At 60.8% G+C, this 27,048-nt stretch overlaps 2 protein-coding genes across 3 annotated transcripts in view; one reads left to right on the top strand and one right to left on the bottom strand.

The window, feature by feature from the left end:
- The window catches only part of RRBP1 (ribosome binding protein 1), a 58,799-nt gene extending 37,327 nt beyond the window's left edge, over positions 1–21,472 (top strand). Inside the window, exons 5-24 of one of the 2 annotated variants that reach the window (XM_060031332.2) lie at positions 3,379–3,531; positions 4,215–4,333; positions 6,275–6,428; positions 8,020–8,158; positions 9,966–10,135; positions 10,251–10,285; positions 12,708–12,798; positions 13,363–13,455; positions 15,195–15,287; positions 15,368–15,448; positions 15,561–15,650; positions 16,068–16,160; positions 16,516–16,587; positions 17,033–17,128; positions 17,588–17,671; positions 19,237–19,344; positions 19,905–19,988; positions 20,139–20,237; positions 20,568–20,711; positions 20,912–21,472. In XM_060031332.2, the coding sequence (XP_059887315.1) occupies positions 3,379–3,531; positions 4,215–4,333; positions 6,275–6,428; positions 8,020–8,158; positions 9,966–10,135; positions 10,251–10,285; positions 12,708–12,798; positions 13,363–13,455; positions 15,195–15,287; positions 15,368–15,448; positions 15,561–15,650; positions 16,068–16,160; positions 16,516–16,587; positions 17,033–17,128; positions 17,588–17,671; positions 19,237–19,344; positions 19,905–19,988; positions 20,139–20,237; positions 20,568–20,711; positions 20,912–20,953 (2,040 nt within the window). In that variant the 3' untranslated portion in view covers positions 20,954–21,472. The remainder of the gene's footprint in view (positions 1–3,378; positions 3,532–4,214; positions 4,334–6,274; positions 6,429–8,019; positions 8,159–9,965; positions 10,136–10,250; positions 10,286–12,707; positions 12,799–13,362; positions 13,456–15,194; positions 15,288–15,367; positions 15,449–15,560; positions 15,651–16,067; positions 16,161–16,515; positions 16,588–17,032; positions 17,129–17,587; positions 17,672–19,236; positions 19,345–19,904; positions 19,989–20,138; positions 20,238–20,567; positions 20,712–20,911) is intronic. The other variant, XM_060031331.1, reaches the window with a different exon arrangement.
- Positions 21,473–25,233: 3,761 nt separating this feature from the next.
- DSTN (destrin, actin depolymerizing factor) overlaps positions 25,234–27,048 on the bottom strand; it is a 37,150-nt gene continuing 35,335 nt past the window's right edge. Inside the window, exon 4 of the mRNA XM_060031335.1 lies at positions 25,234–26,406. Coding sequence (XP_059887318.1) covers positions 26,297–26,406 — 110 coding nt within the window. The 3' untranslated portion in view covers positions 25,234–26,296. The remainder of the gene's footprint in view (positions 26,407–27,048) is intronic.

Genomic DNA, 27,048 nt, shown 5'->3' on the forward strand with positions numbered 1-27,048 from the left:
AAATAAAGCTCACGTGAGAGGAAAGGGGAGTGACTGTTTTTGTGGCTGGTGGCTGTGTGGCTGCCCGGCCAGTTCCTCGTGCTGGCCCCTGAGATTAGGGTGGGCTGGACGTGTCACGAGTGAGCAGCTGCAGCCTCTGACGGGGATGGTGGCCATTGCCGGGGTCTCCGGCCACCTCGGGCTGGACAGCAGGTGTGGGGTGGGGGGTGCACCCTGCAACAGGAAGCCCCTTAGGCGCTGCTGCCTGTGTAGGACACTTGCTGTTCCCCTCCGGGGTGGCTACTTGAGTTTCCAAACCCTAGCGCAGCTGACCCACAGACCCCCTCCCCCTCGCCCTCCCCCTCCCCAACCAGACGCATTTCCAGCCCTGCCCAGGCACCGTCTCCCTGCCATGAGACACAGGCGCAGCCCCTGGGGCTCCAGGCCTTGGCTCTGAGGCAAGACGTCTGACAGTGCGTCCAGCTGGGGCCCTGCCTCCCCCACGGCATCCTCCTCCCTGAGCCGCAGGGGGTCTTCACGGGCTCTCAGCGCTTATGCAGCCCTGGGAGGGCCGCCTCTTCAAGCGCAGGTGGCTCCCAGTCTTCAGACCCGAGTCTGCTCCCCGACGCGCCTGCTCCTCACTGCCTCCCCGGGGCCTCTGGTGCTCCTGCATTAGCCTCGAGTGCTCTTCACCACTTGGCTCACTGGAAAGAGCCCCCTCCTTCAGGAAGCCCTCCAGGGTGGGGCCCCCATTTTCCTGTCTCAGCTCATAGGTCACCTTGCCTGGCAGGGGCCACTGAGGCCCAGGCATCGCCATCTGTCCTTCTGTGCCCTGGAGTCCGTGGATGCTGAGTCCCTGCATTTCTCTGTTGAGAGTTTCAAGCAGAGCGGAGGGGATTCCACTGCTGTGCCACGTCTTCCAGCCTAGCACCGTTGAGTAAAGTTATATGAGAAACTTCTGAGAATGTAGAAGTTCCGACTAACTTGATCATCCCAGGAGCTGGGGGGTGGATAGGATCCGCGTTTCTTGTTTAGTTCGCGTCACAATTTCTTTGTCCTTGTACAGAAGTTTTTATGGTTGCAAAAGAGGGTTTTGGTGAATTCCTTTTCTTGTGATCTGTGGCTAAAGGACACAGAGGCCGTGTGGACTGTCTGCCAGGTTAAGTGGGCGCCTTGCAAGTGGGTGAAGTCAACAGAGTTGGGTTCAAAGACCATTCCGGGCACCAGTTCACGGGCTCGGGCGTCCTGAGACCTCCATCCTGGTTTCTGAGCGTCTTCGGGGACGTGTTCAGGCATTTGAGGAACCACACGTGGCTCCAGAGCCGTCCTTCTGGAAAACTCTTTCCAGCTGTCATCTGCTTGGGCACCGGGGCCTCTGTCCCGAGGTGACACTCTGGGCTGGACCCCATCCTGTCCTCACGCGGGCCCGAGAGGCTGGGCTCTGAATCCTCTGTGGACAAGGAGACTCTCAGGGCGGGGGTGCTCCAGTCCACGCCTCAGCCGCCTCGGGAGATTCACGGTGCAGGGCCCGCTGGGCCTGGGGAGCAAGTGAGTTTCTGGGCTGGTGGTGTCGCGACGGTGCCTCTCAGCTCAGTCAGAGGAAATGGGGCTCCGGCCCCCAGCAGCGGGTGTGCCTTTCAAGAAGATAAGTCTGACCACTGCAACTGAATTAAGAATTTGACAGACAGGAGGAGTCCTGGGATTCTGAGCTCCTAGAGGAAAGAGAAGCTGTGGAGGATGAAACAGATGCCCTGAGGAAAATCTGGCCTTTCTTTGCCTTTAAAAAGTCCCAGGGCAAAAGGAAGGGAAATCCCATTGAATCCTGGTGGCCTTGGGACCCTGTCCCAGGAGACTGGGATCCTTACACCCTGAGCCGGGTGGATGCCCAGACCTGCCTGAGGCCTGCTCAGGGTGGGGAAGGCCTTCCCCAGACCTGTGCTCAGCCTCCGGGCATCTGGCATGGTGGGCGGAGGGCCACCTCTGTGTGGCCGTGATTATTCATCGGGCTGGACCGTGTACTTAGGGGCCTCTGTTCTGCTTGGGGTAGGGTGGCAGGCATGGGTCAGAGGAAGCCTGCCGGAGCCCTGAATCCCCGCCGAGCGGCCAGCTCAGCCAGAGGAGGGGCACCTCGCATACCATCCCTTCTGGGACCCTCGTGGGCCCACAAGGCCCCAGGTTCCTGCCCATCCTGTCGCTTAGGGCTGCTCTCGGCCTTCGAAAGCGTGTCCTCCCCGAGGCTCTGTGAGCTCAGCTTCAAACCAGAGATGGAGAGCCTCGCCTTACTGAGAGGATTGAAAGAACGAGACACATGCGTGTCCGAGTGGCCTCTACCCCTGTGGGCCCTCGCCCTGGGCACAGCCAGGAAGAGGATTTCTTTGAAGAGCGGGGCCAGGGGTCCCGGATGGTCCCAGGGAACTCCAGGCATGCAGAGCTGCCCTGGCACCCAGCGGCCACCCGCTCAGCCCGGCCCTTCCCTGGCCTCCGGTTCTGTCCCATCTCAGACGGGAGGGGCCCTCTGGCCCTTTGGGATAGACCTCCCTAGCATCCCGGCCTGGAGAAGAGGAGGCTCTCCCGCTTCTCTGGTCCACTGCCCAGGACGGGGAGGGGACTTGAATCTCATGGGACTTGTGCCCCAGTCTGGCTAGAGGCCCCCTCGACAGAGAGCACCTCCGCCAGGGGGCCGGTGCACGGGTCCCTCCTCACACTATCACTTCCTGCTCCCCCATTGTTTCCGTCCACTGCCATTCCTTCTGCGATGATGGAGACCCCGTCCTTTGGCCAGCCCTTCCCACCCTGCGCTCTGCCCCTGCCTGCGGCTCTGGGTCCCCAGGCCCCGCGTCCCGTGTTCATTGTGGGCATCTGCCACTGACCGGAGCAGACATTCCAGGGATAGGGCGGTGGACCGAGTGGCTGTCCACGGGGACCTAGGCCCTCTAGGAGTGGGCTGACCCCTCGGCCATCAGGGCTTGCTGCCTTGTCAGTCCTGACAGAGATACTCAAGTAGAAGAGGGCATTCTGGGGCCTGGCTGTCGGACACTGAGCCAAACCAGGGTGTTGTAATCCCAGCAGGGTTCAGCCAGTGCCCCTGGAGAGCCCAGGGACAGGATGCCACGTTGCCCAGCTCCTGCCTGTATCCACGGTGCCCACTGTGTTCAAGGCCTGATGGCCAGCCCTCCGCCAGTCAGGCCGGCAGGGATTCCGGGGTCCCTCCTCATCCCCTGCTCGTTCTCTGCTGTGGCTGCTCCCGTCCGTCCGAGAGCTCAGGACGGGGGTCTTGTGGCTCTGCAATCAGGCTCCTCCTGGCCCCAGGTCATGTTCCGGGTCATGATGGTCTTGGTTTCATCTGATAAGCTGCCCCCGCCCGCCTCACCAGCCTCTCTGCCCTCTGCTTTCTCCCAGGAGCTGGCAGCGGAAAAGGCCAAGGCAGCAGCCGGGGAGGCCAAAGTGAAAAAGCAGCTGGTGGCCCGGGAGCAGGAGATCACGGCCGTGCAGGCGCGCATGCAGGCCAGCTACCGGGAGCATGTGCAGGAGGTGCAGCAGCTGCAGGGCAAGGTGGGCAGCAGGGCGGGCACGGATGCCCGCGGATGGGGCCCTCACCATCGCGTTTGTTTGGGGGAGGGTTGTTTCACCTGGCCAGATGGTGTGTGTGTTTAACGTTAATAAGCAGGAAGATGTATGCACATTTTAAAGAGCATTGTCTGAAAGCACTCTGGTCCCAAGTGGTCAGCACTCCATCCTTTTCCCTGGGGGCCCATGGGTCAAGTTCACAGCCTCTCCATGACCCTGGAGTCATGCCGGCTCCATCTCCTCCACTCGAGGTTGGGAGAACGCCATACAACTAGAGGCCCAAAAACCGCACAGCCCTAGCGGCGGGCGGGCCAGCCCTGGCCTGCACGGCCAGAGCCCTGCACTCCGCTTCCGCGGGCCGCGCCACAGGGGGTCAGAGGGCAGGAAACGGCATCTTCGGGGTAACCGTAGGCTGTGGCTTGTGGCCCTTTGCTGGGTCTCAGAGCCTCGGTCGGGGCAGAGCGTACCAGCTCCATCTGGGGCTTTGGGCTGAGTGCTCGGCTCTGCACTTTTCCGGCCCCTGTTCTGAGGGGGCCTCCCCACCTCGGGGGGAGAAGGCGGAGCCCTCCGGGCTCTTGTCTGCGGGCTGGGGTCTTGCCAACCTTGCTCCGAGGTGGCTCTCTTTGTCAGGCCGAGCGGCCTCTGATGCCCCTTGGATGACCTTTCAGATCCGGACGCTCCAGGAGCAGCTGGAGAATGGCCCCAACACGCAGCTGGCCCGCCTGCAGCAGGAGAACTCCATCCTGAGGGACGCCTTGAACCAGGCCACGAGCCAAGTGGAGAGCAAGTAAGCCCTGCGCCCCTGGCCGGACCCTGGCACCTCCCCGAGGGCCCGGAGTGGGCAGGGTCCCTCCGTGAGCCTTCAACACGTGGCCGGCGACCTCTCGCGTGGTCAGGCCCTGGGAGGGCTAGTGAGCTCCAGCCCATGCCCGGCATCCGTGTCACCAGATCCCCTCAGGTCCTGGCTTTGCTGGGAGAGCAGATACTTTTTCATGTCTATTTTCACAGTGTCCCTGCTTCTGGCCCAGAGTATCAGAGCCAGGCTGACCATCCAAGATGAGGGTCTGGTGTGGTGTGGGCCCTGCCGTGGGCCTGAGTGCCCTGAATCCCCCTGGTCAGGTCTCCTGTGCAGGAGGGGACGTCTGCTGCTCAGGAGCTGAAGCCAGGAGGCCTCCGTGAGCCGGCAGAGGCCACTCCCCAGGGGGCAGGGTCTTCTGTGGCCCTGGTTTCAGCACCACCACCCCAGCAGGCTGGCCAGGAGGAAGCCCCACTGCATTTTCTCTTGGTTCCCGTTTCTTTGCCTTCTCTCGTCCGGGGTGTCCTGTAGGGATTTCTGGGGTGCTTGTTATCCCCAGACCATCCCCTCTCCCCCAGAGGAGGCTGACGGGAGCAGAGAGAGCAGGCGCCCGTAGCAGGAGGGCAGGTGGGAAGAGTGTCGCCCACAAGCGGCACCGGGAGCAAAGCCTGTGCTCACAAGGCTGCTTTTCCTGGCGGCCCCGCTGACTCGGAGTGAGGTTGACGGCCACCCTCCTCGCTGGTCCCTTCTCTCAGGGGTCCCTGTCTTCATCTCCGTCCTGACCTGCTGGCAGGTTGATGGTCTGGGGCTGCGGTTTCCTCAGCAGTCATGGCAGAAGGTGACCATGAGGACGGAGGGACACTGGCTTCCTTCTCATGTAGTGTCCACTACTGGCTCCATCCTGGGGACAGCTCTAAAGCCTGGCCCTGAGTTGCGGCTGCTGACTCCATCAGCTTGCGGACACTCTGCCGTGTGGGACGGGTGTCCCCACGTCCCTCCCAGAGCTTCATGTCGGTCCCAAGGGGCCACCCAGCTGGCCTCCCACCCTCATCCCCATCCCTGGTACCGGAGTCCAGCCTCGCGTGGGCTCCCCGGTCTCGAATCTTGGCCCTGGAAAGCGTGCACTGAGGGCCCCGCAGAGGGCTTTGGGGCGGCCTCCCCCGTGCAGACGGGGGGCCCACATCTCCCCTCCCCAGGCAGCAGGGCAGAGCTGGTGTTGGCCAGGTTTCCTGCCTCTCAGGGCTATGGACCGTCTCTTCTGTCGCCTTCACCTGGTCTGGTACTGTCCCTTGGCTGGACGGTCAGTCCTGCCGTGAAGAGGTGTCTTTTGTGCTGTGAAGGAGGCTGCACGCTGACGACCTCCTCATGCTGGGAAAGGCGGGTCCGGAGTTGCCCCTTTTGCTGTCAGTCACATCTCCTTCCGTCACTCCTGAACCTCCTCGCTGGTCCTGAGACCCAGCTCTTGTGCAGCGTTGAGGGGTCTCGTGTAAGATGCTGCAGCCTCTTTCCCTGCCTGGCTGTGGTCCAGTGGGCCAGTGAATCCAGCGTGTGGACTCGAGCGGGCCGCCGGTCCCAGTCCTGCAGGGCAGCATCCCAGGGCTCATTTGGGCCCAGACCAGCCGTGAGGAATCAGCCACTTCTGTCAGGGGCTCCATGGGCTGCTTTAGTGCACATTTTGCCCTTGGCTTTTGCTGGTCCCTCCACCGTGTTTGTAAAACAGCATCTTCAACAAAACACATCACACCCACGTGGCTGATTATATAGAGGGCCTCAGAGGGGCTCCAAGATGGGCAGCTACTTCAGAAAGAGCAGGTGCCCTGGAGGAAGGGCTCAGACCTCTGGTCCCATCTCCCGGGGCGGCTCTTGGGGCTGGCGAGAGCTGACTTGAGCCCTCTTCTGTCCGTCATGCGGGGCCTCCTGACTGTCTTGCAGGCAGAATGCAGAGCTGGCCAAGCTCCGGCAGGAGCTGGGCAAGGTCAGCAAGGAGCTGGTGGAGAAGTCGGAGGGCGCACGGCAGGAGGAGCAGCAGCGGAAGACGCTGGAGGCCAAGGCGGCTGCCTTTGAGAAGCAGGTCCTGCAGCTGCAGGTGAGTTCGGGGGCAGCCACCTCGGTGCCCGTGAATCCTGCCCGCCAGGCTCTACGCGTGGCCTCCCTGGGTCCTCCCTTCTCAGCTGTGACTGTGACTGCAGTGGACCCAGGCAGGGCTGGGGCTGGAACCCTTGACCTTGGCCTTGTTAGTAGTGATACCTGGTCAGCATAGAGTGGGTGCTTTCTGTGTGCTAAGTGTTGTTCTGAACGTTTACAAGCTTAACTCAGGTAATTCTCATTGCAACCTTATGGGGTAGATAGTGTTATTATCTGTAATTTACCCAGAAGGAAATTGGATGCACAAAGTTCAGCAACTCTGCCAGTTCACCCACAGCCAGGGTTTGAGCCCCAGGGCAGCCCCAGAGCAGTCAGCGTCCCACACTTGCCACACGTGTGGTGTCACAGCTCCGGCCGCAGCCAGGCCGGCGGGCGCGGCCTCTGGCTTCAAGGCCCGGTGGGTGTTCTTTCTTCTCAGCCTCTGGATGTGGCCCGGAAGCTCGTATTTTCCCAGGGGGACGCCTGTTGTCCAGAGGGAGGAAGACTGTCCCCTCCCTGCCCCATAGGTGCTGGGCAGCAACCAGTGGGCCCCTCAGTCTCGGGGCCTCCCTGCTCATTGGCCCGACGAGTGCTGCGTCCCCCAGCTGGCCTGTTTCGGGGCAGGGTGACCGGGCGTGGGGCAATTGTCATACCTCTGTGCGTGTAACTTCTCTGGAGGACAAGGAAACCCTGGAGACCCACACAGCTTTGCAACTGTTTCTGCTCAGTCACTGAAGCTCTCGGCTGTAGCGTGTGGGGCAGTGGGGCTGTTTTATGGAAGGGACTAGAACGACAGACACGAAATTGTAAGACTGCTGTGTGTGTGCCTAAGAACAGGCACAGATAAACAAAGTTTGGATTGTTTGGGTGGAATTGAGATGGATAACTTGGTGTAAAGTAGGTCCACCCTGAGCAGTGAGATCAGAGCCCCTGGGGAGGGCCTGGTGGTTATGTTCTGAAGGCTGTCGGGTGGCCCTGGGGCTTCCGGGGCTGGAGCCTTCTGGCGCCCGGGTTGTCACCATCACTGTAGCCAGGAATTCCCAGGCCGTGAGCATCTCCTCTCTCTGAGGTCACAGAGTCCCCGTGGTATTGGTAGTGAGGCCCGGATTTCAGAGGTGCAGTTTCCCCACCCGTAATGTGGGTGTGGTGGTGGTACCTGTGTCTTGGGGTGGCTGACACACACGGATGCCTTGTCCAGAACTGCCTAACAACCATATGCCCTTTCCCAGGCCCCCTCAGGAAATCTCCAGCTCAGGCCGGACGTTTAGCTTGTAGGAAGCCTCTCCCTGTGCCACATTCAGGTGAAAATGGGCCTTTGCCTTTCTGGGGCTGTCCTGCCTTCACCTGAGGCCTCTTCCCCAGGAGCCCGCTCTTCAGGGTCCAGGGTGGCCTCTTGGCCTTTTCTAGCAGGTGAACTGACCTGGAAATCCAGGAGGCTTATATAAGTCATCGGCACAGGATGGCAGGGTGTGAGGAGCTCTAGACGGCAGAGCCGGCTGAGGGCCCACCTCCTGCCGCATCCTCCCAGCCCTCCTCCCTCTGCTGGCCCCCAGGCGTCTCACAAGGAGAGCGAGGAGGCCCTGCAGAAGCGCCTGGATGAGGTCAGCCGGGAGCTGTGCCGCTCGCAGACCAGCCATGCCAGCCTCCGGGCGGACGCCGAGAAGGCCCGGGAGCAGCAGCAGCAGATGGCCGGTGAGGGCGGTGTGGGGGCTGGCTCCGTGGTGGGGGTGGCGAGGGCAGCTGGGACCCCTGACTCCCCACCCATCAGGGGACGTGCCGGGGGTGCTCGGGGTCAGGCCTGGGCTGCGGAGGACTGAATGTGGGGGCGGGGCCTGTGGGGCTGGATATAGGGGTGGGATGGAGCCTGTGGGGGTGTGGCCTGTGGGGTGGGATACGGGGGCGGGCTCAAGGTGGAAGATGCTGCCCCTTCAGCGTCACTTGCTGTGGGGCCCACCTGGAGCCGTGATGCTCCTGGGGCTGCTGCCGGCCTTCTCTTCCAGCCCAGTCAGGCCTGGAGGCCAGATTTGGAAGGTGGGTTTATGGTCCCCCTGTGTTCACAAGTCACCTTCTCAAACGGGAGGTGGTGACGAAACCCAGGGCACCAAGGGCCCCTAGAGAAGCAGGGCAGACCGTGCCCGTGAGGGCTCACCAGTACTTCTGGAGCCGCTGCTGGGGGCCGAGCACTCCTGTGGGTGCCTGGGGCTCGGCCGGGAGTGAAGCAGCGGGCTTGGGGCCGCGTTCTGGCAGGAGAGACGGGCACAGTAGATGGACCCATGTCGACAGACTTCAGGTAGGCAGCGTGACCGAGAGCAGGCCCTAGAAACGGCAGGCTGTGTCTGTGAAGGGCTAGGCAGTAAATACTTCCGGCTTTGTAGGCCAAATGGTATTTGTCACAACTGCTCAGCTCTGCTGCCACAGTGCAAAAGCCACCCTAGACAGACAGACCTGGCTGCGTGCCAATAAAGCTTTATTTTCAAGAACACGTTGTGGGCTGGGTTGGCCCAAGGGCCTAGTTTGCTGACCCCTGCTGTGATGGGCCGGGTGTGGCTTTGAGTGGTCAGGGGAGGCCTCTCTGGGGAGAAGGGGATGTTTAAGCCCAAGGTCTGGATGATGGGGAGAGGCCAGCCTCACAGAAACCGCGAAGGGGCCCCTGAGAATGGGAGTGAACTTGAACTTGGCCTGTACAAGAAACAGATGCAGGTCAGCAAGCGAGACTGGAGAAGAAGGCAGTGGCTAGTGTGGGGTAGACGGGCAGGGCCGGGCCACCCTCCTTTGAAGAGTTCAGGGGCCGTGTGGAGTGCTGAGGGGGCGGGGAGCACAGGCAGGGCTGGCGGGATCCCATCTGCACTTCTGGATGCTCCGGCTCCCGGTGGGGACCAGGGATGGGGCCTTGCAGTCGTCGGACCAAAGGCACCTGGGCTGGGCCCAGGCAGCCACGGAGGCGCTGGTGGATTCGGCAGGCAGTGGATGTTGGATCCACAAGCCTGGTAGGTGAGTGAGAGGCGGGGGCACAGGAAAGCAGAACAGCCACAGCGAGGGGACCAGGAGGTCTGAGCAGAGCTGCGTGTGGACGTGGCCGGCGTCTGAGCCAGGGCTCAGGGAGGAGACCAGGGCCGGGCCGCCGTTTGGAGTCAGGCACACGTGGAGGACTTTCAGAGCCGTGGTGGGGCTTAGCGGAGGTCACCGAGGGAGGGCACGTTGAGGCGCCCCCCTGCCTCTGGTCTCAGCGACGTGAGCCCATCTCCCAGAGAGTAAGGTTTTAGAAACTGCAACAGGAGCCCATTCAGTTTTCCATCTTTTCCTGAGTGATCCGGGGGCGTTCTGTTCTACCCTAGTGAGTCCTTGAGAAGGAAGCCAGGCTGTGACTTTCTCCACCAGCTAACAGGACACCCAGGGGTCAGGGGAGTGCCTGGAAGCCCGCAGGCGTGCACTGGGCAGCATGGGGCACCTGTGCCGGCCTTCCCCGCACCCTGCAACCCTCTGGCCTCCCTCCCCGCAGAGCTGCACGGCAAGCTGCAGTCCTCCGAGGCTGAGGTGAGGAGCAGGTGCGAGGAGCTGAGCAGTGTCCACGGGCAGCTGGACGAGGCCAAGGCGCAAAACTCGCAGCTCACGGAGAGGATCCGCTCCATCGAGGCCCTGCTGGAGGCGAGCCAGGCCCGGGACGCCCAGGTCTGCTGCACCTCCTCCTGGGAGCGCCCCCACCCACCCCACAGGGGCCCTGCCCTGATGACCTGTCATGCGAGGTGGTCTCGTGGTGACCTCAGGGCTCTGTCTCTCGTTCCAGGCCAGCCGAGAGGAGGCCAACCAGCAGCAGGCCCGGTAAGAGGAGGCAGGGGCCGTGGCCTGGGTGCGGGGGTCCCAGGGAGGAGCCCTCTGAGACGCCCTGCCTTTCCCCATCCCTCCAGTGACCTCGAGGACGAGGACAGGCTGGGCAGGGAAGAGGGCACCTTGCAGGGAGCTCCTGCTTCGAGGAGCGAGGCTGTGGGAAGAGTGGCTGCGCCTCGGCAGGGGGATGGGCCTCGCTGTCCATCCGTCCATCCATGCATCCATCCATTCTTCTCTCCCCGGGAAGGACCGGCTGGTCAGGGTGTTCTCTCCACGTCACAGGGCGAGGGAATTTAGGAGCTGAAGTTGTAACCCAAACGGGAAAGTGGTTACGTGCCCAGAGTGGAGAACCCGGGAGGATGCCCGGGCTTTTGCACAGATCTGGGATGCGGTGCGGTTCACAGCTGACCAGGTCGCAGGGTTGATGCCGGGTGACTTCAGTGGCCCAGCCCCAGGCCTGCTTGGACTGTGTGTTTGCTGTTGCTAAGATCTGGTGGGCTTCTCAGGCCAGGGGGCTGGGTATGTGTCCCTCAGCAGATGTCCATGAGCTTGGGGGGTGGCCCTGGCTGCCGTGGCTGGGGGTCCCCAGGGCAGCCACGTGGGGTTAAGCATGCAGGTGGTCGGTCATGTCCTGGGTCGTCCACTGACCAACCTCCCTTGCTCCGGCTGCTGCTGCCAGTGAGTCCCCTCCCCAGCGCCTCCCCAGGCCACGGCCCATGTTCCGTGGCCTTGGGCTCGGGTTTGGGGGCTGGGGAAGGAAGCCGGCCTCACGGCGGCCCCAAAGCATCTTGCTGGAGACTCAGAAGGAAACCCTCTCCGTGCACCTTCCCAGAAAGCTTTGCGCAAACTCTGTTTCTCACGGCACTTGCCAGGGTAGAGAGGTGTTTGTTAAGCGTTTTGCTTCTTGTATTTTACGATCAGCTTCTTGGACTGCACAGCTAATTGCTAGTTACCTAAGTCATGCTGCAAGCAGGGTTGATTCTAGCTTTTTGCATCATGTAGATGTTTGGCAGAATTAGGGTTTTTTAAAATTTCCTTCTCAGACTGTTTATCTGGAAGTTGCGTCTAGGCCAGGCCATCGTGTTCTGGGGTGAGGATGAGTGATCCGGCCCCAGATGTTCTGGAACTCGGGCCGTAGCTACCAAGGGGGGTGACTGTCAGCGTGTCCTTGCCACCGGCCTGCTGTGCCTTCTTCCTCGGGGCCTCGTGCCTTTGGGGGTGCTCTTGCAGGGGTGTGTGCGGGGCCAGCGCTGGTGCAGAATGCTAGCGGCTTAAGGAGAAACTGCAAGGGGTCCCACTGGAGCTTTGAGGGTGGGGTCAGGTCCTGTGGCCTGAAACCAACATCCAAGAAGTCGACAGCCGTCTTCAAGGCCACATGCAAACGGTACTTAGAATGAAAATGAGATGGTGCTCGGGGGCGTCAGAGCGGGCAGTGCACACAGCCTCGCTGAGGTTATTTGGTCCTCATGCACCTCCTTAGCGTGGTGTACTGCCGGCCCCTGGTGAGAAATACGAACGTGTCCCCCCCGGGGGCATCTTCAGACGGGCTTCCTCCTGCTCCCAGAGGGGCCCTGTTGTGTTGCTTCAAGTCGGCGTTGGCGGCTTCTGGATGTCAGCTTTTGTGCGACCCCGGGGCTTCCCTGTCCTAAATCTTAACGCAGAAGGTGACGTATTAAGTGTCCATTTGAAGCGTCTTCCTCAGAGCAGCCAGAGCAGTTCTAGAGCGTCCACCCCTCGCTTTCCGGGCGATGGGGTGGACGGAGCCGCAGGACCTCGAGTCCAGAGAGAAGTGCGAAAAGATGGCCCCCCCGGCCTGCCAGCCGCACGCATCCGGGGTCGTCTCGGGCTGATTCCCTGGAGCCCCGGCGCAGGACTGAGGGGGAGCCTTCGGGTCTCAGCAGAGTTAGGTTTTGGACACAGGATGGTCCCAGCGCCGAGAGCAGGGATGCAGTTGATGGGTGTGCCGGCCACGGTGCCACCCGAGCCTCCGGCCCCGGCGTCCTCCGAGGAGCCCCAGCCCAGTCTCGAGGGCAGCTGTGGCCGCAGGGAAGGGCCAGCTGACGCGTGCTGCGGGACAGAGTGGGACCAGGCTCAGTTTACCAGAAGAAAGAGCATCTGGAAACCTGACTGTCCGCGGCGCGTCCGCGCACTGGCCGTTGTGGCAGCTCTGACCGCTGCCGTCCCCGCAGCCAGTGCCACCAAGTGGGACAGCGCTGGCCTCTGGGCCCCCAGCCCTCAGGGGAGGGGCCACGGTGGCTGCTGGGGCTCCCCTGAAGCCTGTGCCGGCTTGGGGAGGGGACTGACCGTAGCCCCAGGCCCCACGGGTGTTCTGGGGCAGAGGAAGGGGCCCTGAGACAGGGCCTATGGCGGCCGCGGGCCCTCGGAGCCCGGCAGTGACGCCGCCATCCCCCCTCAGCCTCATGGAGTTGGAGTCGCAGGTGTGGTGTCTGGAGAAGGAGGCCACGGAGCTCAAGGAGGCAGTTGAGCAGCAAAAAGTGAAGAACAACGTGAGTGTCAAGGGGCCACCTGCCGTGTGGATGCGGAGGGGGCTCGGGGCCTCTCCTTGTCCCGTCCGGCTGCTCCCTGTGGTGGGGCTCGGGGGTCCTGACTCCCACTGGGTCGGCTTGGTCATGTGGTCACCTGGCGTGAGGAGGGGGCTGTAGGGCGCCTCCTCTGCGGTGGGCGCATGGGAGCCTCGGCTGCGTCCCTCCGACCCGGGCCGTCCCCCTGGACCCCCCCCCAAGACACACACACACACACCCAAGACACACACACACACACACACACACACACACACACACACACCCAAGACAGACACACACACACACACACACACACACACACACACGGCCCCATTTGGTGGCAGACCCTCTTCCCACTGAAGAGCTGGCAGATCCCCGCCGCCCGCAGACGCGTCTCCCTGAAAGGCGCCCGCAGGCCCCGGCCACCCGAGAGCAGCCTGGCGCCAGTGCTGCCCGGGGTGGCCTGTGAGGTCCAGAGACGGGTCGGAGAGGGCTCACCCGCCCGGCGGACACCAGCCTGGCTGTTGACCGTCTCCCCTCTCCTCCCAGGACCTCCGAGAGAAGAACTGGAAGGCGATGGAGGCTTTGGCCTCGGCTGAGAGGGGCTGCGAGGAGAAGCTGCGGTCCCTGACCCAGGCCAAGGTCAGCATCGGCCTCGGGATCGCCTCTGTCTAGCAGCTCAGCAGACCACACAGACTGCGTGCAGGGCAGCCTCAGGCTCAGGGCATCTCAGAAGTCCACCCAGGGCCCGGCTGCTGCACATTCCTGCCCGCCCTCCTGCCCTCCCGCCGCGCATTTCTCCCCGACATGCGGGGAGCGGCAAGCCCTTGTCTCCTGCTTCTCAGCTGGGCCTTTTGCCCTCGGAGGCCACGGGGGCCCCGAGCTGGGTCTGTTCATGGACTTCGCTCGTGTGAATTCTTCTCGCCTGACGTTTGTCTGCTTTCGCAGGCCCCCTGTGGTCCTGGCCCAGGGGCTCCGTGATTGAGCTTTGGGGGAAGGACAGTCTTTAGTAGCGAGCACTCAGGCCCAGGTCGGGGGAGCACGGGTGGGTCAGTGTCCAGGGCCCTGGCCGGGACATGGTCTGCAGCTGCAGCATGAGCAGGCGGGGCCTCACCACTGGCTTTGGCCAGGCCTGCCCTCCCTCTCCCTTTTGCTCCCCCTGCAACGCAGAATTACTGTCCTGTTATCATGAGCTTTGCAGCAACTTTCACAAGCCTCCCAGGAAGCCTGAGGCTGTGTCAGATGAGGCCTCCGAGAGGCGGAGCTGGGGAGCTTACACTTACACTCCCCAGGAGTGACCTGGGCGCCTGTCTGGCCTTTCTGTGGCAAATGCAGAAGCTGTGACCAGAGGTGTCACCTGACTTGTTTGTGGTCACACAGCCAGATGAAGACAGGGAGCTGGCCTCTGGGTCCTCAGCCCTTGCTTGGCATCCCATGACCCGGGCACCTGAATGGTGGTCACGAGGTCGGGGGCCCATAGCAGGCCACGGATCAGCAGGTGAGCGAGAAGGGTCGGCTTCTGAGACTCAAGTCTAGGCACGTGGTGCTGTGGTCAGGCTGGGCGTCCATCTGCCGGCCATCCATACCCCGCCACCGGCCCCAAGTCACACACACAGCCTCACTCCCGGCTCTAGTCCGGGAGCTCCTAGTGCCGTTCCAGGCCTCGGGCCCTTAGGGGCAGGCGGCAGGCTCAGCCTGCTGGGGACGGGTGACCAGATGGGACTTTCAGCCAGAAATCTGCACCGCCCCCCTGCCCCCAGGGTGTGGGGACAGGCTATCTGTCCCCAGGGACAGTGCAGTCCTTCTCGGCTTTACTTATGGCTCCTTCCCGCTTTCTTGGGCTCCTTTTTCTTGCGTTAAGTGGGAGCATCAGGGAGGATGGAGGGGGCTCTGGCCAGCGCAGCTGCAGCAGGGGGCCCAGGAGCTGTTGGAGAGCCGAGACCCCGACCTGCCTTATCCCCTCAGCACATGGCAGCCCTGATCCTCCCGCCCACAGGGTTGCAGGAGCTCCTGACCCTGGTGGCCACCCCTCTTCTCTGCGCTCCCTGCCCCCCATATGCACACGCTCAGAAAGAAGACCTGAGCCTGAGTGTCTGCTGGGAGGTGTCCGCGAACCTGCATGTCCCGTAGGGGGTGCTGCCATCCCCCTTCTTTAGAGCTGAGTTTGTTTAAAGTTGGCCAGGCCTGGGGTGGGGTGGCCGGAACTTGACTGCTAAGGTTAGACACACCCCCGCCCAGCCGGCCCCACGGAGCCACCATTGGTCTCCTCCGATCCTTGTCCCTCCCCTGAACGGCTGGGGACATGTTCCTGGGGTGAAACCCCCGGGGCTGCCGTAAGCTCCGTGGCTGACCACCCTCCCGCCCTCCCGCCCCGCCCCCAGGAGGAGTCGGAGAAGCAGCTCAGCCTGACGGAGGCCCAGACCAGGGAGGCCCTGCTGGCCCTGCTCCCGGGCCTCTCTGCCCCCACCCACCAGGTAGGAGGGGAGGCAGCTCTCGGGGGACCCCTGTGCGGGTGGGGGCACATCCCGCCCGACCTTGAACATTTTTGTCGCAGAATTACGTCGACTGGCTGCAGGAGCTCAAAGAGAAAGGCCCAGAGCTGCTGAAGCAGCCACCAGCGCACACGGAGCCCTCGGTGAGCACGGCCACTGTCACTCGTGCCCTGCCCTGTCTGCGGGATGGAGAGTGCCTGGAGCTGGCCATCGGATTTTGGCTCAGCAGGCCCCTGTCCTGCCCTCCACCCTCAGGACCTGGCTGCCAAGCTGAGGGAGGCGGAGGAGACGCAGAACAGCCTTCAGGCCGAGTGTGACCAGTACCGCAGCATCCTGGCCGAGACGGTGAGGCCTCTGTGACCTTGGGCGAGTCACTGCCCCTCTCTGGGCCCAGTTTCTTTGGCTGAATGGTGAAGGGGGTGAGCTCAGGTTGAAGGTCTGGGGCACAGTATGGGAAGGGATAGGACAGCGTTCGGCTTGAATCCGCTTTCCTGCGACTCCAGGGGCCATGCTCACTCAGCCTCCCTCTGCGATGGCCAGTCCTGGGTTCCCCGTCCTGGGCCGCTGAGGCCCACCTGGTGCAAACCCACCGGAGACGAGAGACCTGACAACCTTGTTCGCACACCGGCCGGGGGCCCCCCTCCGGAACTGTACCCCCTCCTCCCGCACGGCCGCCGCTCTGGGCTTTGAGCCGGGGGGTTGCGGGGAGCCACGGGGGTGTGGGGGGGCCTCTCCAGGCCCTGCTCAGTGCCGTCCCCGCAGGAGGCCATGCTCAAAGCCCTGCAGAAGAGCGTGGAGGAGGAGGAACAGGTGTGGAAGGCCCGGGTGAGCGCCACGGAGGAGGAGCTCCAGAAGGTACCGCACGGCCCCCAGTCTCCCCAGGGCCCACCTTCCCTCGGAACCCAAACTCCACTCCCTCAGAATGCCATACAATTCAGGGGAAACGCCCACGGGGTTATCTGGGTCACTTGGGAGTCACGTTTGCTGGGTTTTGGTGATGCCACAAACAGTGTCATTGTGGAATGACCGACAGCTGAGTCCCGGCCTCAAGGAGACCACCCCCAGCCCCACCCCCAAGGAAGAGAGTGCTGGTCATACCTGGGGGTGGGGGGGGGCGGGGGCACCACAGGGCTTCCCGGGAGGTGGGGTGCATCCCAGTATGGACCCCCGGGGCTCGTGCTTGACGGCGCTCCCCCTTCTTGCTTTGTAGTCGCGGGTCACAGTGAAGCATCTCGAAGAGACTGTCGGGAAGCTGAAAGGGGAACTTGAAAGTGCCGATCAGGTGCGTGCGGGCGCCGTCCGGAGGGCTGCCATCCTGCTACAGAGGCTCCTCTAGCGGCTTTCCTTCCCCGACCGCACGTCCCTGCTTGTCCTTAATGAGCCGTTACGACCTCGGGGTGGCTGGGCCCCGGTAATCCATGGCTTCTGCCGTGGCCTCATGAACCGTGGGAGGGTTGCCGGGTGGCCCTGCTGCACTCCGCACCCTCCTTGCAAGTAAACCTAAAAGCTGCTGAGGTCTGAGAACACGTGCGGCCCCAGGGTGCATCTTCAGGAGGTGTTGGGCCTGGGGGGCACCCCCCTGCATGGCCTCAGTTGGCTCGTAGCCATCAGGCCACGGGGGCCCCTCTCAGCCCTTGTCCCAGGGCCTGGTGGCCCCAGCGCCCTGTCCCCGTGGCCTGTGCCCTCCCACTGGCCGGCTCGAGGCTCCTGATGTGTGTTGTGTCCAGGTGAGGGAGCACACGTCACATCTGGAGGCCGAGCTGGAGAAGCACATGGCGGCCGCGAGCGCCGAGTGCCAGAACTACGCCACGGAGGTGGCAGGGGTGAGTGTCCCGGCGCAGGTGGGCCTGGTGGGGGCCCTGCGGCCAGGGCAGGGGGCAGCCAGGTCAGCCTGGCAGCGAGAGGATCTCTCTACCCGGTGTGGAGACACCATCTCTGCGGGGAAGGCATTTAAATCTTGAGTGTTTTCTGATTCGGGGAGCAGAGAACACAAGCCTGGCACCCCTGATCCTGGTTCGATCTCCGACTTCTGGCCTCGCTTTGCAAAAGACAATCCACAAACATTTGTGCAGGCCTGAGACTAGCGTGTACTGAAGGCGATCCTTCCTTCGTCTTCAAAAAAGAGCAGAAGCTCCTGGGGGCCTGCGCCCACCCCTCCCCCACGCCCCACAGGCTCTCTGGGTGGCGTATGTGGATGTGCTTGGTTGGGTGTGAGGTGCTGACTCACTGGAACTGGCTCTCTCTCCTTTTCTCCCACCACCCGGGTCTGTTTTCTGTCCAAGTTGAGGCAGCTTTTATTAGAATCTCAGTCTCAGCTGGATGCAGCCAAGAGTGAAGCCCAGAAACAAAGCGACGAGCTTGCCCTGGTGAGTGAACTGGTGTGGCCGGCATGTGCCCTGGGGTTGGGTGTGTGTGTTTCTGCGTCCCGTCAAAGGGGACGTGCGCCGGTCTGTGCTGGGCCCGGTGTGGACGGCCCCTCACACGTTTGCTCCACGCTGCACACTGGGCCTGTGGCTGCCGGGACCACGGGGCTCCAGGTCTGCGCTGGGAGCTCTGGGGGGGTCCTTCTGCCCCGTGGCCTTCTGTGGGACTAGGGTCCTTCTTGTGGGACTAGGGTCCTTCCTCACCCAGCAGTGGCTCAGGTCAGGTCAGTCAGATCTGCAGTGTGCAGGGCAGCCTGCTCCACGCTGGGCGGTACCAGGTGACCTGTCTGCAGCTGCGCAGGGCTCCCGGCCACGTGGGGGCCTCTGGTTCTTCCGGTTTTCAGCCTTGATGTGTGACTCTGGTCCGCGCTCCTTGGCCAGGTCAGCCTGGCCTTGTAGCGGCGGGGGGGGCGGCCCACTGGTTCCAGTACCAGCCCGTGAGGCCAGACACAGTCCATGTGATCTGCACGGTCTTTCATTAAATCATGAGTTGGCTGTTAACACTGAGCCACCGGCGTGGGGGGGTGGGGGGAGTGGGCGCGGGGTGCTGTGTGTGTGTGTGAAAAACGTACGTGTCTGGCTTTCTGCGAGGAGACCCCAGGTCTGGTCCGGGGGGCTGGCGTTCCCAAAGCAGCACCCACTGAGCAGCCCCCTCGCTGGGTGCACGCTCTGGCTCCCCGGGTGCCCCCTCTGGTCGTTCGGGCCTGACCGGGGACCATCGCCCCCGAGGGCAGGTGCCGAGTCTGAGGGCCATTCTCCAAAGCCATGTCCAAGCCAGGCCTGGGCCACATGCAGAGGACACGCCCCGAGTTTCTCCTCGTCACTGGCCTCTGCGGTCTGGTGTTGACTTTTGGGGCTGTTGGCAGGAGGAAAGGACCTGGAGGGTGAAGCCCCACACACTTGGGGCGCCCCTCATGGGGCAGCTCTGTCAGGGCCCCCCCCCAGATCCCCGCTGGGAACCTTCACCCAAGCTTTGTGGGTGACACTGCTGCCCCTTCAGACTTGAGGTTCAGAGGTCTGGGGCTTAGGCCCCCCAGCAGTGGAGCTCAGGGGTGAGGGGACTTCATGAGGTAAGAGTGTCAGCTTGTCGGGGACCCCACAAAAGGCCCTGACGGGGGACCGCACCCAGGAGGGTAGCGGGAGGCAGGCGGCAGTGTCTGCGCCGAGCCCACCGGCCGCCTGCCGTTCTTCAGATTCCGTAGCCCCGCGCATACCACATCCTTCGGGGGTCACCTGGCTCCCGGCGTGGGGGTCTCTGCGCCGCTGGCCTTGCCACAGAGTGCATGTGGGGTCAGCCCGGGCCCCTTGCGGGCCCCTCGGCCACAGTTTGGCTCGGGTGAGGGCTCGTGGCGCTGGCTCTCCTGCCCCAGGGAACCTGCACGGGAGCCAACACAGGCCACAGTTGTCAGAGCAGGTCCCCCGTGGGCTTTGGCTGCTGAGAGCATCTGCCTTCCTCCTGCGGGGTGCATCCAGCTATGTCAGGCACAAACCCACCCTCCCTGTTCCAGGTCAGGCAGCAGTTGAGTGAGATGAAGAGCCACGTAGAGGATGGTGACGTAGCCGGGTCCCCGGCTGCCCCCCCAGAGGCCCCCTCAGCAGAGCAGGACCCCATCGAGGTTAGGGTGGTGAGCCCGTCCCCAGGTGTCCATCACTGACTGCCGTGTGGGCCCTTCCACCCAGCTGGAGGGCAGGGACGGCAGCCTCTGCTCTGGCTAAACTCCGGCCACTCGCAGCTCCCGGCCCCACTGCCCAGATGCCCGACTCCTCAGGACGCCAGAGTGGGAGGGGGGCGGGGGGCTGGGGCATCACTGGTGGGGCCCTTGCCATCCAGACCCCTGATCTGGGCGGCAGCCGCCCAGAGCCTCGCCGGGGTGGGAAGGCCGCCAGGGCTCGTGCGGTGCCTAGGCTCCTCTGTCCTGGGGTCTCAGCAGAGGGGCTGCGTCTGCGTCTCTTCTCAGCCATACCAGCTTCTGTTCCCAGGGGTCGGGGCCCTGCCTCCCCCAGGGGGGCTTCAGGCACACGGGCCTCCCCGCTCGCTTGTCCCAGGCAGGGCAGGGTCGAGGGGGCCCTGGGCACAGCCAGAAGATGTGGCCGCAGGTGTCAGGCTGCCCAGAGCCCTGGGTACCCAGGAGGGCCTGCCCCAGGTTCCGAGCATGTTTGCGGTGTTTGCGTGCAGCTGAAGATGCAGCTGGAGCGGACGGAAGCCATCCTGGAGGACGAGCAGACGCAGCGGCAGCAGCTCACAGCCGAGTTCGAGGAGGTCAGGCTGCCCCGTGCCGTCGGGGCTTCTCTGGGTCAGGGCGGCGGGTCTAGGGGGTTGAGCCGCGTCCCACCCCAGGGGGTGTCGCTGCGCCATCGTCACCCGCCTCCTGTCCACATGGGGCCTGACCCGCTGCCCCGCTCTGTCCAGGCTCAGCTCGTGTCGAGTCGTCTGCAGGGAGAGTTGGAGAAGCTCCGCTGCAGCAGCGCCCTCGGGTCCTCAGAGGCGGAGGAGGCCACGCGGCTCAAGGTACAAGGTTCCCCGTTGTCACCCCCGGAGGCCCCTCGGGCAGCGTCCAGCCTAATTTGGAGGTTGGCGAGGTCGGGGGGGATCCCTAAGTGTCCAGTGTCACAGCTGGACGTCACCAGTGTGACGATTTAAATCGAGTAGAACTGAAGCTGAGCTCCTCCGTCACCCTGGCCACAGGGCAGGTGCTCAGCAACCAGTGCCCGACCCTGAAGCACAGCCCTGTGACCCGCAGGCCGCGTCCTCACACCCTCGGCCCCACGTGCGCAGCCAGGTGGCCTTCCTGCTGTGCGTCACGTGAAGGCTGATCCCCTTCAACCCTCTGACCCACAGGAGAGACTAGAAAAGGAGAAGAAATTAACCAGTGACCTGGGACGCGCTGCCACCAAACTACAGGAGCTTTTGAAGACGACCCAGGAGCAGCTGGCAAAGGAGAAAGACACGGTGAAGAAGCTGCAGGAGCAGCTGGACAGACCAGTGAGTGCCGCCGGCCATCCCCTCGGGGGTTGGGCAGGGCTGGGCGCCCCGGGATGCCTGAAAGCTGTCCTCTGCCCCGCCAAGCCCTTGGGTGCCTCCTCCAGCCCCAGGGGCCTTTCAAGGTGGAAGGTGGTAGGCAGGGTGGTGTAGGGACGAGGCCCCTAGGCCCAGCCTGCCCCTCCCCCGCCCTCTGTTCACAGGAGGCCGGCAGCAGCAGCTCGAAGGAGGGAACATCTGTCTGAGCTTCCTGCGGAAAAAGAAGTCACTGTTCAACTTACCAAAATGCCTTACACATTCCTGACCAATAAACAAACCAACACAGCGTTATCTGGGCCCAACTTGGGTAGCTCTGAGAAGCCATAGAGACGAGAGTCTCTTAGCACCAGAAGTAGCTCTTCCAGACCCCAGTTTGTAAAAGAATCTTTGTCACATTCGATAAACACTATTCCCTAGGACCGGCCCTGGACCACCGGCCAGCAGACGCCAAAGCCCTCAGCAGCTGTGTGACAGACCTGGGTGTGTGCTAGGGGGCCGGGACCTTGGGGTGTGTATGTCAATCAGTCAGTGCAATTGTTGTGTCTTTTGTGGGGTTGGCGGTCGGGCGATGGGCGGTCCAGGTGGTGAGTCCTGAAGGCTGCAGCGCAGACTGTAGGGTCACAGCCAGCGAGGCAGCAGTTCTCACCCCTGGAAGAAGTTGCCACCACAACTGACGTGTGACCTCCTGGGTGTTGATGCCATTAAAACCCGCGTGTCGCCCGGCACTTTGGGAGAGAATGAGTGTGGTTTCTGGTCCCCCCCGCGCTTTCCCCACCCGGGCCCTAGCACCCACCGGGCAGGATGAGGGAGCAGGGCCCGTGACACCTGGTGGCCAGATGCCCTGTGGGCTCCACCCTGAGGAACTGAGGCGGTTCCCTAGCAGGGCTGTGGGCAGCCTAGGCTGTCATGTGAAGTGAGTTCCAGGAATGAACACGGACCTGGGCAAACATCCACGCCGCAGGAGGGCTGGCCCAGGGCGGGGGGGCAGGCAGCTGAACTTGGGGTGATCTTTGGACCCACTGTGTTCTGAGGGGCCCACAGAATCTGTGGTCAGGAGGTGTGTCAGGGGCTTTGTAAGGAACCTGGAGCTCAAGCAAAAAAAAAAAGGATTTAGAGGCAGGGTGACAGGAGCAGTTGCACCAACCTAGGAACAGAAGGTGAATCAGAGCAACCCTGGCGGGGCGGGGGCGGGGGGCGGGGGTCTCGCTGGTACTTTCAGCTCAATTCCAGGACCCATAATCCTGGGAGAGGGGTCTGATAGGCTGAACTTAGACTACAGGTACAGCCAGATGGAAGGGAGGGTGGTGCTCCCAGGGAAAGCAGCTGAGTACTGGGGTCTCACCACCTGCTTGAGAAGCTCCGCATCCCATTCATCGCAGTGGGGGGGGGGGGTTTGACTCCTCTCTGGGGTGGTTGTCACAGCAGCCTCGGGACCTTGGGGAGGGAAAGATCAGGGTGCTGCCCAAGGCCCCATGCGAGCCACTGCCAGAGGCCGGGCAGTGCTTTCAGTCTGCACAGCCAAGACCTGGGCCTGGCTTTCGGGGGCACTTGGTACGTGGGCCACCTGGCCCTGCTGTGTGGCACTTGTATGTTGCAACTCTGTTGGGATCAGGGTGCTGGAAATTCTGGGATAGTTCCCCAGAGATGTGAGCAGAAGCTGGAGTTCAGCACAGAGGCACTGTCAGAGGAGGAGGGGTCAAGGCCAAGGGGACAGTGGTGCACACAGAGTGAGTGTCTGGGAGGGCCCTGTGTAGCCAGGTCATGAAGTCAAGTGGTCTAGACAGGAGGGCACTGGGAGCCACTGAGGGGGACAGTCATACCCGCCTGGAACTCTGCAGGGGGCTAAAGTGGAGAGGGAGCCCACGGGCCGCAGGACACAGGTTCTGGCCAGGAGCCCGAGCGGAAGTGACTGATGACACCTGAGCTGGCCACGGGCCTGCCCGTAGGCTCAGTTCTCACGTGACATCTTTCAGTGCCTGTGGGAGAGGAACCTCCCCCACCCTGCAAAGAACCCTGCAAAAGTGAGAGTGGCTCACCTGGTGAAAGGCTGGGCAGGCTTCAGGCCCGCCTCTAACACCAGCCAAGGTCAGGAGACCTGGGGAGGTTTGTGAGCCTGGAGCCCACGCCCGGCTCACGACTCACCCTCTGGCACACAGGGCCCTTCACACAAGGGTAGGGGTTTGGGGCCATTTTCTGGTGGGAAACAGGATGGCCTCGTGCCCCAAACCAGGTCTCTGGCATCCGAGTGGCCACCGTGGGCCCAGGAGCCTGCGTTTCCACTAAGCTCCCCTCCCTCACCACACCAGCTTCAGAACCGAGGACCCTGACGCTAGGCAGATGCCCCCTGAGGGCACAGGAATGGGTCACTTCCAGGAAAGAAGGCACAGGAGACCCTGGGGGTGCCGAGCTGCTGCCTTTGGGCTCCGTCCTCAGACCGCCTGGTGGGGCCCAGCGTCCACCTGTGGGGACCAGGCGGCCCAGGGCAGGGTGAGCCCCTCTCTCCCCAACCCCCCACCCTGAGGCCCAGCAGCAGCAGCAGCTCCCGGCTGGCCGGCAGGGGGAGCCCACGGGCCTCGCTGTCCCTGGGCCAGGTCCCACCCTCGGGCTGGGGAGGGGGGCGGGCAGCTGCCCTCACAGACCCAGCCCATGTCTCAGGCCCCGACAGGAGAGCTGGGGGCTCTGACAGCATCTGGTCCAAAGTCCCCCTGCAGAGGCTCCCGGGTTGACCTGAAGCTCAGAGTCACGAGGCCCATCAACATCCCCTCCAGACCCGGAAGCTCCGTCACGCTGGTGGCGGCTTTCTGGACTAGCTTCCTCCAGTCACCTCCGCGTGACGGTCAATAAAATGCACAAACACCGGGATGCCTGACCTGCAGGCAGCAAAGACACAAGATCCTAGAAGCCACCAGACACTCCACAAACGCCTTCTCTTTGAGCTTCCTGCAGGTTTGGGGCCAACAGGACTCAAAACGCAAAAGAAGAGTGTTGTTTTCCTTCCCGCCCCAAATAGAACAAAATCTCAGCACTCCAGATGCGTGATGGGAATAGCTTAGGACCGGAAAACGATACCTGAGCTGTCCAGCTGTGCCGCCCATGAGCTGTGTGACCTTAGACAAGTTACTTTACCTCTCTGGACTGGCTACTGAGGCACTGGCTGCAGGCTCAGTAAGTCCCCTCCTGCTGCCCCTCCAGCCAACCATGCAGTGACCCTTCTTCCAGCTGCAGCCCGGCTGGAACTTGGTCTAAAGACTGACTGCACGTTTCAGAAGTGCCCCAGGTCATGACAAAGTGATGAGTCTGCCCTTGGGCATATCCAGGCTCTGATAGTCCAAAGGGCACGAACTGGTGAAGAAACAGAAGCTGCACTTCCGTGTGTGGACCAGCCAGCACTCTGAGGAGTTCTAAAAAAAGGAAACCACTCGACTAAGCCTAATGTTATTGAGTCACTGTGCTCACTGTTTTCTTAGAGATTAATATTCTCTGAGTAACAAACTTCACAGTCAAGCTCTGAACTTCCGTTAGCAGTGGCTTTATCTGCTTCTTCCTCGGGACAAAAGAGTAATGATTAAATGAACCCTAAGTCAGCTTTCCACACACACTTCTGCAATGTGTTAACACTTATAAAAGTGTAAATGTGTTGAAAGCAGAGAATACCTGTGGTTTTATTCCTCACCAATGTCAGCTGAGGTCTCAAAACTCTAATTTTGCAGCAGAATTACCCGGAGTGCTGGTTAGCAGGATTCTTGGGCCCCAACCTCAGGAATCCAAAAGCTCCCCTAGGCAGAGATATAAGTGACTGTTAGCATTTCCCAATTTCTGGAGTCAAGTGGACCGCTGGGAGCTGTTTACATCACATCACATCCCTGTGCTCGAAACCCTCCCCACGGCAGCAGCCCCACCCCGACATACCTGCACGGAGGAGTGGTGGTACTCATACAGGTGGGGCCACACGTCACAAGGTGAAGCCACAGAAAAGACCTTCTCCTTCTAGACTCCTGGCTCTACCTACAAAGCTGATTCTTGAAAAGGGCAGCCTTGGGCCTGCAGCGCTTCTCGGAGGCCTGTTAACGTACACTCACTAAAAGCACTGCTTTCCAGAAGAGAAAACAAATTCAGGATGAAAGAACGACAAGCAGCTTATCAGTAAACCACTTTTATCTAGAAAACCACTATTATCTAGAAAATAGTGCTGGTAAAGCCAGCACTATTTTCTAGATAATTTTGAAAGAAGTACTTTGATCAAAGCGTATCCTTTTTTGGCTCCCAGATGAATCAGAGAGGAGACAAAATCCTGGCATTTGGATAAACATTTGGAATAAGAGAAAGACTCCCAACTTTTATACCAACTTTTTCATTCAATCAGAGGAGGAGGGGGCTGTGGCCTTAACGCTAATTGTCCAAAATACCCAAACCTCCACACCTAACCCCACACATGGAAGGCAAAATCCTTTATCCCCAATTCAGCCATGAATAATTACACGAGAGAGAAATTAAAAATGCTTCCTTTATTACATAAAGCCAGTACTGCTACTTCTAAATTCCACTGTTTATGCATCTCTGTGTTTTTCAGTGTTACGCCTGTGATGTGAAAGGCAGTCACTTCCAGGTGTCCTCAGCGTGGCTTCCCGTGGCTGTCGGCCGTCACACCCGCTCCCTGCTTCAGACAGTCGGCAAACTACTCTAGGAAATTAAGAAGCTTGCCCAGGCCCCAGAGTAAACATAATGTTCTTCCAAACCTTATTGTACCAGAAGCAACACAGTTCTGAAGGAGACACAATTAAAGACATCCCGGTATCCCAGTCTGTCAATACACCACCTCACCATTTTCATCAACGAAGTGGATTACACTGGAGCCCAAATTTGCATTATAATTCGCTGTTACAAGACAGTGCACATTCTCCAGATTTCCAAGATGCAAGGTCACTCTCAGAACAGCCTCCCAACTAGACCAGCGAGCAGCTGCAGGTGCAGGAGCTGCTTCCTGTGTGCCAGCCACGTGCATGAAGTAGTGCTGTGCAAGATCGGTGCTGGTTCTAAGCAGTCTCCGCCACACGTCTGGTAGAATCTTACGTAGTTAGTAAGTACATTAGTGCTGTTACATGTTGTGAGAATTATTTTCCATTACTCAGTTTAGCTCAACAGAGAAAAAAGAATTTGGGCCAAAATTATAACCAGATTATGACCAATTCTCTAAGCAAAAGAAACAAAGTAACTACTGAGGTTAATGAAGATGCAGTAGTTCTCTTCATGTGGCCTTGGACTGTTGTGTGAACTGCACTATTAAAAATCATGAGCTTAACAAAAATCTTTACAAGTCAACTAATCAAAACAGGCATTTGGCCAGTAAGAATTTAATTTCACACCAATACAACTTTAGAGTTTAGATTTATTTAGGGCCATTTGCACATGTGCATGGAATAGTTTACCCTAGCAAATGACAAGACAGCTCCCCTCAGCGAGTCCCTGGCCTAAACGCATCAGCTTTACTTACATAGCGAAAGGATAACATTAAACACGGAAGCTTTCAGTTTGTGGCACCGAGTGATGGTCTACACAGGGCATCCTTCAAAAGCTACAATTAAGGATCCACCTAGCTTTTCAGCAATACAAGCCCGATTGAGGTCTTCTGGCCCATTTGCTTGACATTCATGTTTTATGCCTAGGGAGGAAAAACAACAATTCTATTTAGAATTATGGCAGTAGCTTACGTATTTCTCTAAGATATCCAACTGTTTTAAAAGACCAGTTCAAACGTGGGTGGGAAAGCCGTGGCATATACAAACCACGGAATAGCACACAGTGACGAGCAATCTGTAACCACATGCATCATCACGAATGACTCTCACAGACTAATGCTGACAAAAAGAAGCCAGACTTAATAGCGTATGTTCTAGACGGTTCCACTCGTATAACACAAAATCAGCCAGAGCTACCTTATGCTGTTAGGAGCCAGGGGACTGGTGTCCCTGGGGGGAAGAAGTAGGGGCAGTGGTGTGAGGAGGGGCACCGGGAAGGCTTCGGGGCGCTGGTCATTAAACCAGGAAACAACCGTAATTCACGTACGCTTTTCTACAGATGCGCTGTATTTCAACAAGTTAAAAAGCAGGTCTAGGAAGTTTTTCTTGGTTTTTGAAATATACATAAACATATGAATTTGATGTTTTGATCGTACAGTTGATTTAGTCAACTGAATTGAGGAATAAGAGCACTTACAAATGGGATCACTTCTGCTCCAGAAAACAGGTCTCCAGTGGCACCGCACAATACATCAAGAAATCTGTCACAATTAAGACTATGTAAA

The sequence above is a fragment of the Delphinus delphis genome, chromosome 15 (genome assembly GCF_949987515.2).
Source record: "Delphinus delphis chromosome 15, mDelDel1.2, whole genome shotgun sequence".
In the NCBI taxonomy this organism is placed as follows: Eukaryota; Metazoa; Chordata; class Mammalia; order Artiodactyla; family Delphinidae; genus Delphinus; species Delphinus delphis.